Genomic DNA, 12259 nt, shown 5'->3' on the forward strand with positions numbered 1-12259 from the left:
CTGGGGCAGAGGATTGGGATGGGAGTGTGCGGGCTCTGGGGTGGGGCCAGGGATGAGGGGTTTGGGGTGCAGGCTGCCCTGGGGCTACAGTGGGGAGCGAGGACTCCCCCCAGCTCTCTCTCCCCACAGCAGCATCTGGGCTGCGGGGGGAGAGGCGTCTCTCCCCCGGCCGCGGCAGGGCAGGGGATGGGGCTGGGGTTAGGGTAGGGGCGCCTCTCCCCGACACATCCCTGAGTGCCTGCATGGCACTTAATAGGCTGCTGTGCAGCTGCGCAGCTTAGAGGGAACTTAGCTTCTGCCCCCACATGCTGTCAGTGGGGGTGGGGACACTGTTGAGAGTGGGTTGTCTCGTGTGGGTGTACCTGTCACTCCTGCTGCTGCCAGCATATCAGCAAGAGGTTAGTGTTGTAATGAGGGTGTCTTGATTGTTTTCCCCCAGGAGCCATGAGCTTTGCTGTGGAGGATTATAAATTGCTGGGAGTTGATTTATCTGAGCTGTCTAAGCTGGAACAAGCCCTAAAGGAGGCAGGCCTGGACCCTGAGGTTCCCACCATGCTTTTAGCAGAAGTGGTGCTCACTTACATGGAGATCAGCAGGTTGGTTGGCTCACTCTCTTCCCTGTTAGCTAGGTGCCTAAGTGGGTGCAGTGAGGACAGTATTAGTATGTGGAGAGGGAGGTCTGATCCTGGAGACCTGTATCTAGACCCTTTTGGCTGTTCCCTGGGTGAATTGTGGAAGCCACTGGTAGCTACTTAGTTAGAGCTGCCATGGGGTAAATCCCTTCGTTAAGTCGGTAATGTGCAGAACTACATCTCAAATGGGAATGGCTCTGGATTCTGGCAGCTCCTCGAGCCCTCTGGGCAGCTGTGGGAGGGCTCTTGCAGCTTCCCAGCACCAGAGGCTTCTCTGCTCAGCACACTTCCCTCCAAACAGAAGAACCACCTCCAGTGGCACCTTCTGTGGATCTGCAGGAAGGACCCTGGTGCCTGCTCCCATCCCTGCTGGGGCCACAGCCTTCTCAATTTCTCTCCTCTGCCTGTGGCTTTGACAGGTCGGATGCTTTGATCCAGTGGGCAGCTCAGCACTTCCCCTGTGCACAGTTTGTGGTCTATGAGCAGATGCACCCCGAGGACCCCTTTGGTCGCATCATGCAGCAGCACTTCAGCCGGCTGAATTCTGTGCTGCATGCCCTGGCCCAGTATCCTGATTGTGAGGCGCAGAGGAGACGCTTTCTCCAGCGGGTAGGTGGTTATGGTCCCGGAGCAGGTGTGGGGTCTGAGCCATCTGGGAAAGAGCATAACTTCAGAAGGCAGGGATGTTCTCACTGGGCTTTGGTGTGGGTTGGTCAGAACCAGGCTAGGCATAAGAGGCACTACCCTCTCCAGCAGCCACATGGCCTCCTCTCACCATGCCCAGTCTCTTAGAGCACCTTCCCTTGTCTGACAGCTCTCTCCATGCAGGAGCTAGTACACTGCTCATTGTGGTGAAGCTGCATCCTTCAGAGGGTCCCACAAGTTCAGGACCTATTAGCTGGGATGCAATGAGTGTTGACTCTGAGCTAGTCACAGCAACATGCTCAGGATGTGAATCCTGCAGCCAGGAGGTATGCCCCCACCATGGGGACTGAGCTGTCCATGTTCGGGCCAGCCAATTGTGTGGGAATCTGGCCAGCACTGCCAGTTTGACTATGTTTTAGGGTTGGGAGCAGGTTGGGAGTCTGTCACTGGGGGAGTGAAGCCCCTGCTGTGAAGGAGTGGAGCGGGTTATGCTCTGTCCCTGAGGGAATGTGGGTCTCTGTTTTAGGGATGGGCCAAGTGCAGTGTCCTTGATATGAATGAGTTCTACGCCAGCTTTATCCCCGAAGATGAGCGACGGAGAGTGCAGGCTCTGGAGCCCTTTGATGAATATGAGGTAACTTTACCCCCTTTCTTTCTTATGCCAGGGACCTGGCTCTAAGGGGCTGTGCACTGTAGCTTCCCTTATGGTCATGGGGCTGGTTGCGCAGGTGCTGCTGGGGATATAGGTGTTACTAGGTAGACAGAAGAGGGCCTGGGAATCTGAGACCCAGTTAACATGGAGCCTGCTGGGAAGCTTCCCATGAAGCTGGGGCAGGCAGCAGATGTTCTGGCCTTTTAATATATGTTTCAGTGACTGCCTGCCTCCTGCTCCTACAGCTGGCTGCACAGGCCCCATCCCATGGGCAGAGTCAGACCCCGTTCCCTAAACTTCCCAGAAGTCAGTGCAGGCCCTAGTGCTGTAGCTTACTTCCTGAGTGGGCCTCTTCTCTAGCTTCAGTCTCCAAGTGGGCTCAAGACCAGACCTGAGGTAAAGTGCCTGGATTATAGCAGTGCGGTCCCTGCACCAGAGACAGGGAAAAGGAGAGCTTTCCTGGTGCATTGTTGGCTACTTTAATATAATTTTTAATAGGGTCTGGGAATCTAACAAGTTAACCTTATCTCCATCTGCTGTGGGCCTGCAGCCCTTCCCCTACATCCCTCGCCCCCTCCCCCCCCGCTGCAAAGATCTGAGTTTCTCTTTTCTGGCTTGCTGCAGGAATGGCACCTGAAATGTTCACATTACTTTATCCTGGCTGCATCGAAGGGGAAAGAGCTTGCCTGGACTCCTCTATTCTCCAAGATGCCAGGTAAATATGAACTGACTCTCATTGGCACAGGCCTCTGAAAAGATCCAGGGGTATAGCCTTTCTCCAGAAAGAGCACATGAGATTCTGCCATCTGAGCAGACCTTTCCACCCTTCCTGCTAATGATGACTTTGCAATCTGTAGCTGTCATAAATATAGAGAGAAGGGTAGCATAAAATCTCTCTTTGGCAGTTGTACTAAATTGCTTTACCTGTAAGGGATTAAGAAGCTCAAATAAACCTAGTTGGCACCTGACCAGAAGGATCAATAAGGAAAGAAGATACTTTCAAATTGCGGGGGGGGGGGAGATTTGTTTGTGGCTCTCTTTGTTTGTTCTCTCTCCGGATGGAGGGAGAGACCAAGCAGGTACAGCATCTCCTGAAAATATACCTAGAATGATCCATCTAAAATCACAGAAATTGTAAGTAGGCAAGGAAATGCGTTAGGTTATCTTTTGTTTTAGCTTGTGAATTTTCCTATGCTACAAAGGTAGTTTTATTCTTGTTTTTGTAACTGTGAAGCTGAGTCCAGAGGTGAGTCCTCTGTGTTTTAAATCATTTTATTACCATTCTGATTTTGCAGGTGTGATTCTTTTACTTTTTTCTTGATGATAAAGTTCTTCTTTTAAGAACCTGATTGATTTTGGTGTCCTGAAGATAAAGGGTCTGGTCTGTACTCAAATTGCTAAGACAATTAGTTGGTATATTATTCTCAAGCCTCCCCAGGAAAGGAGGTAAAGGGGCTTGGGGGGATAGGGATTCCAAGTGACCCTTCCCTGAATTTTTGTGCAATTCACTTGGTGGTGGCAGCAATACTGTCCAAGGACAAGGAAAGGAATTTGTGCCTTGGGGAAGTTTTTAACCTAAACTGGTAGAATATAAGCTTAGGGGATCTTTCATGTGGGTCCCACATCTGTACCGCAGAGTTCAGAGTGCGGTGGGAAACCTGACAGTAGCACTGAGGTCAGCATTGCACCCTGCGATGTTGGTGTCCTGGCTCAGTGGGACTGAGTGGTGAGAGCTTTTCATTCCTTTAGGTTGTTGCACTCTTCTAGTTTTGAATTATTCTGGATGGTGGCTGCAACTCCTCCCTTCCACCCACTGCTCATTTGTGGCATTCTCTAGACTCTGTCTCTCTGATTTCCTCACTCCTGCCTCCCCACAAGGCCTTGTCAGGGTTCCTTCCCCACTCTGAACTCTGGGGTACAGGTATGGGGACCCGCATGAAAAAAACACTAAGCTTATTTTTATCAGCTTAGGTTAAAAACTTTTCCAAGGCACAAATTCCACCTTGTCCTTGAACAGTATGCTGCCACCACCAAGTGATTTAGACAAAGAATCATGGAAAGTTGGAGTCCTATTTCCCCAAAATATTCCCCCAAGCCCTACACCCCCTTTCCTGGGGAAGGCTTGAGAATAATATCCTCACCAGTTGGTACAGGTGAACACAGACCCAAACCCTTGGATCTTAAGAACAATGAAAAATCAATCAGGTTCTTAAAAGAAGAATTAATTTAAAGATAAAAGAATCACCTCTGTAAAATCAGGATGGAAGATAACTTTACAGGGTAACAAAAGATTCAAAACAGAGGATTTCCCCTCTAGGCAAAACTTTAAAATTACAAAAAAAAATCAGGAATAAACCTTCCTCTTAGCACAAGGCAAATTCACAAACTAAAACAAAAGATACTGTAACGCATTTCCTTGCTATTACTTACATTTAATATTACCGAAATAGTATCATTTCAGTGGGAGCTGGATTACTTGCTTGGTCTCTCCCTTTGTCTCCGGAGAGAACACCCACACAGCACAAAACAAAGCCACCCCCCCCCCCTTTTCCCCCCCAGATTTGAAAGTACCTTCTTTCCCCATTGGTCCTTCTGGTCAGGTGCCAACCAGCTTATCTGAGCTTCTTAACCCTTTAGAGGTAAGGAGGGATTTTATGTTACCCTTAGCTATATGTTTATAACACGCCCTCCAAATCACAGACGGTGCTGGACAGCCTGCTCCACACTGACTGTGATTTCTTCCTGGAGCTCTAGGAGAAAACAGAATTAATAAGACACATGCACCTCTAGATATACTACTGAATATAGAAAACCTAACAATATTTTCCACATTTAAAGGATGATTTTAACCAGTTGATTCTGGGAAACTTTCACGGGAGAGTGCATCAGCTACTTTGTTAGAAGCTCCTGAAATGTGTTGTATTTCAAAATCAAAATCTTGGAGAGCTAAACTCCATCAAAGAATTTTTTTGTTATTGTCCTTGACGGCATGAAGCCACTTCAGCGCAGCATGGTTGGTTTGCAGGTGGAAATGCCGTCCCCAAACGTATGGGCGTAGCTTTTCCAAAGCATACACAATGGCGTAACATTCCTTTTAGCTGATTGGCCAGTGGCTTTCCCTCTCAGACAGTTATTTGCTGAGACACATGACAGGATGGAATTCTTGATCCGGTCCTTCCTGCATTAAAACTGCTCCCACACCATGCTTGGACACATCTGTGGTTACTAGGAAAGGTTTGTCAAAGTCTAGAGACCTTAGCACAGGGTTAGACATGAGTGTTGCTTTAAGCTGGTTAAAGGCCTTCTAACACTCTTCAGTCCACTGAACTGCATTTGGCTGTTTCTTTTTGGCTAGGTCTGTCAGTGGGGTGGCGATTTGGCTGTAGTGCGGTACAAATTGCCTGTAATATCCGGCCAAGCCTAAGAAGGATTGGACCCGTTTCTTTGTCTTTGGGACAGGCCACTTTTGAATAGCATCCACTTTGGCCTGTAGGGGGTTGATAGTTCCTTGACCCACCTGGTTTCCAAAAAACGGAAAAAGATTACTAAGCAAGAGATTTAGACCGAGCTGGATGAGCGACCGACTCAAAGGGGCGATTAGGAAAAAACAGAAAGCGTATAAAGAGTGGAAGAGGGGAGGGATCAGTAAGGAAATGTACCTAAGTGAAGTCAGAGAATGTAGAGATAGAGTGAGAAAGGCCAAAGGCCGTGTAGAGTTGGACCTAGCGAGGGGAATTAAAAGCAATAGTAAGAGGTTTTACAGCCACATAAATAGGAAGAAAGCAAAGAAAGAAGAAGTGGGACCGCTGAAGTCTATTGCCGGAGAGGAGATTAAAGACAATCTAGGCATGGCGCAATATCTTAATGAATATTTTGCATCGGTGTTTAATGAGGCCAATGAAGGTATTACGGATACTAGCACCACTATAGAGGGGCATTCGGGATGGGGGATTACCGTATCCGAGGTGGAAACAAAACTTGAACGCCTTAATGGGGCTAAGTCGGGAGGACCGGACGATCTACATCCGAGAATATTGAAGGAATTGGCGCGGGAAATAGCAGGCCCGTTAGCGATAATATTTAATGAATCTGTAAACTCGGGGGTGGTCCCGTTAGACTGGAGAATAGCTAATGTGGTTCCTATTTTCAAGAAAGGGAAAAAAAGTGATCCGGGTAACTACAGGCCTGTTAGTCTAACATCTGTAGTGTGCAAGGTGTTAGAGAAAATTCTGAAAGAGAAACTAGTTGAGGACCTGGAGGGTAGTGGCAATTGCGATAAATTACAACATGGTTTTACGAAGGGCAGATCGTGCCAAACGAATCTGATCTCCTTCTTTGAGAAAGTAACGGATTTATTAGATAAGGGGAATGCGGTGGACCTAATATACCTGGATTTCAGTAAAGCGTTTGATATTGTACCCCATGAGGAATTATTGGTTAAACTGAAAAACATGGGGATCGATATGAAAATCCAGAAGTGGATAAGGAATTGGTTACTGGGGAGAATGCAGCGGGTTGTATTAAAGGGTGAACTGTCGGGTTGGAGGGAGGTTACTAGTGGAGTGCCTCAAGGTTCGGTTTTGGGACCCATTTTATTTAATCTATTTATAACTGACCTCGGAACCGATTGCAGGAGTGGGCTGATAAAATTTGCGGATGATACGAAGGTGGGAGGTGTTGTAAATTCGGAGGAGGACAGGGATATCCTGCAGGGAGACTTGAATGAGCTTGTGAATTGGAGTATCAGAAATAAGATGAAATTTAATAGTGAAAAGTGTAAGGTGATGCATTTGGGGATGACTAATAACAATTTTAGTTACAAGATGGGGATGCATTGGTTAGAAGTAACGGAAGAGGAGAAGGACCTAGGGGTTCTTGTAGACCGCAGGATGACTATGAGTCGACAATGTGACGTGGCGGTGAAAAAAGCCAATGCTGTCTTGGGATGCATTAGGCGAGGTATATCTAGTAGGGATAAGGAGGTCCTGCTTCCGTTGTACAAGGCGCTGGTGAGACCTCATTTGGAGTACTGTGTGCAGTTCTGGTCTCCCATGTTTAAAAAAGATGAACTCAAACTGGAACGGGTGCAGAGAAGGGCCACTAGGATGATCAGAGGAATGGAAAAGCTGTCGTACGAAAGGAGACTAGAGGAGCTTGGGTTGTTTAGTCTGACAAAGCGAAGGCTGAGAGGGGATATGATTGCTATCTTTAAATATATTAGAGGGATTAATACAAGGGAGGGAGAAGAATTATTCCAGCTTAGTACTAACGTCGATACCAGAACGAATGGATACAAACTGGCCGTGGGGAAGTTCAGACTTGAAATTAGACGAAGGTTTCTGACCGTCAGAGGGGTGAAATATTGGAACGGCCTACCGAGGGAAACGGTGGGGGCGACGGACCTGTCTGGTTTTAAGATAAAGTTAGATAAGTTTATGGAGGGAATGGTTTAATGGTAAAATATAGTAGTCAAGGAAAGCCAAGCAATGGTGGGTAAATAGTATAATGGCTAACGGGGTCGGGCTGGAGACTCTTGCCTATATCCTCGGGGTCTTACTGATCGCCACATTTGGGGTCGGGAAGGAATTTTCCTCCAGGGCAGATTGGCTGAGCCTCTGGAGGTTTTTCGCCTTCCTCCGCAGCATGGGGCAGGGATCTCTAGCAGGAGGGTCTCTGCCGATTGCAGTCACTAAAAACAGGATTGGGGACTTCAACAGCAGAGTCCAGGGAAGGGGTAGGGACGGTTTTATGGCCTGCAGCATGCAGGGGGTCAGACCAGATGATCATAATGGTCCCTTCTGACCTTAAAGTCTATGAGTCTATAAGTCACTCTGTTTAGGCCTATTTGACGCTTTTTAGCCTTAACAATTAGTCCTGCCTCCCTTATACGCTCGAAGACTTTTTGCAGATGCTCCAGGTGTTCTGCCCATGAATCAGAAAAAATGGCCACATCATCAAGGTAGGCGACTGCAGATTCTCCCAATTCCGCTAGGAGACCATCTACAAGTTTCTGGAAGGTGGTGGGTGCATTTCGTAGCCTGAAAGGGAGCACATTAAATTCATACAGCCCTGCATGGGTGATGAAGGCTGACCTTTCCTTGGTGGGTTCATCTAGCGGTACTTGCCAGTACTCCTTGGTTAAGTCTAAGGTAGAGATGACCTGGGCACGTCCCAGTTTGTCCAACAGCTCATCTGTGCGTGGCATTGGATAGTTGTCTGGGCGAGTTACAGCATTTAGCTTACGGTAGTCCCACGCAAAAGCGTATCTCCCTATCTGGTTTGGGAACTAGAACCACTGGAGATGCCCATGCACTGTTAGAGGGGTGGATTACACCCATCTATAGCATGTCCTGGATCTCCCGTTCTATAGCAGTTTTGGCTTGAGGAGACACCCGGTAAGGTTGAGCTCTAATTGGGCGAGCATTACCTGTGTCAATGAAGTGGTATGTCCATTCGGTCCGTCCTGAGGTGGCTGAGAACATCGGCGAGAAGCTAGTGTACAGCTCCTTGATCTGCTGTCGCTGCATACGTCCAAGGGTCATGGAAAGGTTCACCTCTTCCACGCCACCGTCACTTTTCCCTTCGTAGTAGACCCCTTCACGCCACTCAGCGTCATCTTCTCCCTGCGCTGTAAACTGGAAAACCTTTAATTCTCTGGAATAAAAGGGCTTTAGAGAATTAACATGGTATACCTTAGGCTTTAGGTTTGAGGTGGGAGATGCTATGAGATGGTTCCCACGACGCTTCCATCTTATGGGCTTGGAGCACTGTCATAACTATAAAGGGAAGGGTAACAGCTCTCCTGTGTACAGTACTATAAAATCCCTCCTGGCCAGAGACTCCAAAATCCTTTTACCTGTAAAGGGTTAAGAAGCTCAGGTAACCTGGCTGACACCTGACCCAAAGGACCAATAAGGGGACAAGATACTTTCAAATCTTGGGGGGAGGGGAGAAGGCTTTTGTTTGTGCTCTTTGTTTGGGAAGTTGTTCGCTCTTGGGACCAAGAGGGACCAGACATCAATCCAGGTTCTCCAAATCTTTCTGAATTAGTCTCTCATATTTCAAACTTGTAAGTAAACAGCCAGGCAAGGCATGTTAGTTTATCTTTGTTTTTTCAACTTGTAAATATACCTTTTGCTAGAGTGTTTATCTGTGTTTCCTGTACTTTGAACCTAAGGCTAGAGGGCTGGTCCTCTGAGCTCTATAAGTTTGATTACCCTGTAAAGTTATTTTTCCATCCTGATTTTACAGAGATGATTTTTACCTTTTTCTTTAATTAAAAGCCTTCTTTTTAAGAACTGGATTGATTTTTCCTTGTGTTTAGATCCAAGGGGGTTGGATCTTGATCCACCAGGAGTTGGTGGGAGGAAGGGGGGGGGATGGTTAATTTCTCCTTGTTTTAATATCCAAGGGGTTTGGATCTGTATTCACCAGGGAATTGGTGAAGAGTCTGTCAAGGCTACCCAGGGAAGGGAATTAGCTTTGGGAGTGGTGGCAGCGGACCAGATCTAAGCTGGTAGTTAAGCTTAGAAGTTTTCATGCAGGCCCGCACATCTGTACCCTAAAGTTCAAAGTGGGGAAGCAGCCTTGACATGGTGGCAGAGCGGTGGGATCATTTTAAACCAAAAGCCAGTAAGTTTTTTTTTTTCTCCTTTCTAGCTGCTTGGAAAGCAGAGCTGAAGGTAGATGCATATCTTATCTCTCCTTGCCTGAAGGCAGAGGTGTTAAGTTTTTTTTAACAAGTGTCTTTGTTAAGAGAAGGGTTCAATCAGTGAGCAAACAACTGGTAAAAGGAATTTACAAGCTGAATTGTTTTTTTTCTTTCTACCTCTCGGGGATAGCTAGTTAGAAAGTCTCTGTTACCTCAGCAGCAGCCTGAGCTGAGTGCATCCCAGTTTCAGTCAACTGCAGAGGGGTGTGGCCCAGCACAAGAAAACAGGAAAATGACTACCAAAGAAGTAGCTAACAAAATAGAACTGGCCAGACTAGAAGCAGAAGAAAGTGAAAAAAAAACATCAGAGACTGCTTCAATTAAAAAAAACTCGAGCAAGAAGCTGAAGAGAAAGCCAAAGAGGAGGCCCACAAGAGAGCTATGGAGCTGAAAGAAAAAGAGATGAAGCATGAACTGGAATTAGCACGGGCTAGGCCGGTTATACCAGCCAATCCTAACAACCCCTCTCCAGGTACCCCTTCCCATCCCAGAAAATTCCCCACCTACAAGGCAGGCGATGATACTGAGGCCTTCTTAGAAAATTTTGAAAGGGCCTGCCTTGGATACAGCATCACTACAGACCAGTACATGGTAGAGCTGAGGCCGCAGCTCAGTGGACCCTTAGCAGAGGTGGCGGCTGAAATGCCTAAGGAACACATGAACAGTTATGAACTTTTTAAAAACAAGGCCAGAATCAGAATGGGGCTAACACCTGAGCATGCCCGTCGGCGGTTCAGAGCCCTAAGGTGGAAACCCGATGTGTCATTTACCCGACATGCCTACCATATTGGGGAAAAATTAGGATGCCTGGATATCTGGAGCAAATGTTAAATCTACGGAAGAGTTGCCCTTCCTAATGCAAATGGAGCAGTTTTTAGAGGGTGTTCCTGAGGAAATAGAAAGGTACATCCTAGATGGGAAGCCCAAAACTGTAACCGAGGCGGGGGAGATTGGAGCCAAATGGGTGGAGGTGGCAGAAAAGAAAAAAAACTAGTAGCAGCTGGAGCAAATATCAGAAGGGGCAACCTGAAACCAAACCTTACCACCGGGGACAACCCAAGGCCCCACCCACATCCCAAGGGAAACCTCAGACGCCTTCTCACCCCACCACACCAGTCTCCACCAACCAATATCGCCCCGGTGATACCTTAGCAGGGCGATGTTTTAAATGTAATGAACTGGGACATATAAAGGCTTATTGCCCCAAGAACCCCAACCGATTACAGTTCATTACACCACAATCACACCAAAGATCCCCAGACCCAGATGCCTCTCTCATACCCTCGGAGCAAAGGGAAACCTGGAGAGTGGGCGGAAAGAAGGTTATCGCTTGGAGGGACACTGGGGCACAAGTGTCAACTATCCACCAATCCCTAGTGGACCCCAAACTCATCAACCCGGAGGTTCCAGTGACAATTCAGCCCTTCGTGTCACAGTCTGTAACCTTGCCTACAGCCAAGTTGCATGTCCAGTACAAGGGCTGGTCAGGAATGTGGACTTTTGCAGTCTATGACAATTATCCCATCCCCATGCTGCTGGGGAAGACTTGGCCAACCATGTGAAGCTAGCCAAGAGGCTGGGAATAGTCAACCGCAGCCAGGCTAAGCAAGCTTTTACCCCCATCCCTGTTCCTGAGTCGTCCACCAGGGCCCCGTCTGTGTTACCAGAGACCCAAACAAAGGTGGTGGAACCGGATCCCCTGCCAACGACTGCAACAGCCGTAGTGGATCCAATCCCAGAGACCCAGCCAAAGCCAGTCCCAGAACCGGAACTGGCAACGCAACCAGCACCAGAACCATTGCCAGCACTGAGTCCAGCGCTTGCAAACCCGTCTGCAACTCCAATGCCAGAGGGCACTAGCGAGCCTGAACTGGCAGAAGCAGCAGATAACCCTACCCAAGAGGCTCAGCCAGAGCCTGAAATACAACATAGTGCACCAGTGGACAGCGGTTCACAGTCAGAGGAAACAGGCCCAGCACCTGCATCGCTTCCAGAGGGACCAAGTCCACAGTCCAAGGAGGAACTGATGTCTCCAGCATCAAGGGAACAGTTCCAGGCCGAGCAGGAAGCAGATGACAGCCTTCAGAAAGCTTGGGCGGCGGCACGGAGCACCCCACCGGCTCTCAGCTCTTCTAACCGATCCTGGTTTGTTGTAGAACAAGGACTTTTATACAAGAAGACTCTTTCTGGTGGGCACCAGGAAGACTGGCATCCTCAAAGACAGTTGGTAGTTCCCACTAAGTATCGGGTAAAGCTCTTGAGCTTAGCCCATGATCATCCCAGTGGCCATTCTGGGGTGAACAGAACCAAAGACCGGTTGGGGAAGTCCTTCCACTGGGAGGGAATGGGCAAGGACGTTGCTAATTATGTCCGGTCTTGTGAGGTGTGCCAACGAGTGGGAAAGCCCCAAGACCAGGTTAAAGCCCTCTCCAGCCACTACCCATTATTGAGGTTCCATTTCAGCGAGTAGCTATGGATATTCTGGGTCCTTTCCCAAAGAAGACCCCCTGAGGAAAGCAGTACATACTGACTTTCATGGATTTTGCTACCCAATGGCCTTAAGCAACACCAGGGCTAAAAGTGTGTGCCAGGCATTAGCAGACATTTTTGCCAGGGTAG

General features: G+C 48.1%; 1 protein-coding gene across 5 annotated transcripts in view; it reads left to right on the forward strand.

Moving 5' to 3' along the window:
- LCMT2 (leucine carboxyl methyltransferase 2) overlaps positions 1 to 12259 on the forward strand; it is a 517091-nt gene that overhangs the window by 424915 nt on the left and 79917 nt on the right. For all 5 annotated transcript variants that reach the window (XM_065596795.1, XM_065596780.1, XM_008176240.4 and 2 more), the window contains 4 exons: positions 440 to 596; positions 1052 to 1241; positions 1804 to 1911; positions 2554 to 2644. In XM_065596795.1, the coding sequence (XP_065452867.1) occupies positions 440 to 596; positions 1052 to 1241; positions 1804 to 1911; positions 2554 to 2644 (546 nt within the window). The remainder of the gene's footprint in view (positions 1 to 439; positions 597 to 1051; positions 1242 to 1803; positions 1912 to 2553; positions 2645 to 12259) is intronic.

This window comes from Chrysemys picta, chromosome 1 (assembly GCF_011386835.1).
Source record: "Chrysemys picta bellii isolate R12L10 chromosome 1, ASM1138683v2, whole genome shotgun sequence".
In the NCBI taxonomy this organism is placed as follows: Eukaryota; Metazoa; Chordata; order Testudines; family Emydidae; genus Chrysemys; species Chrysemys picta.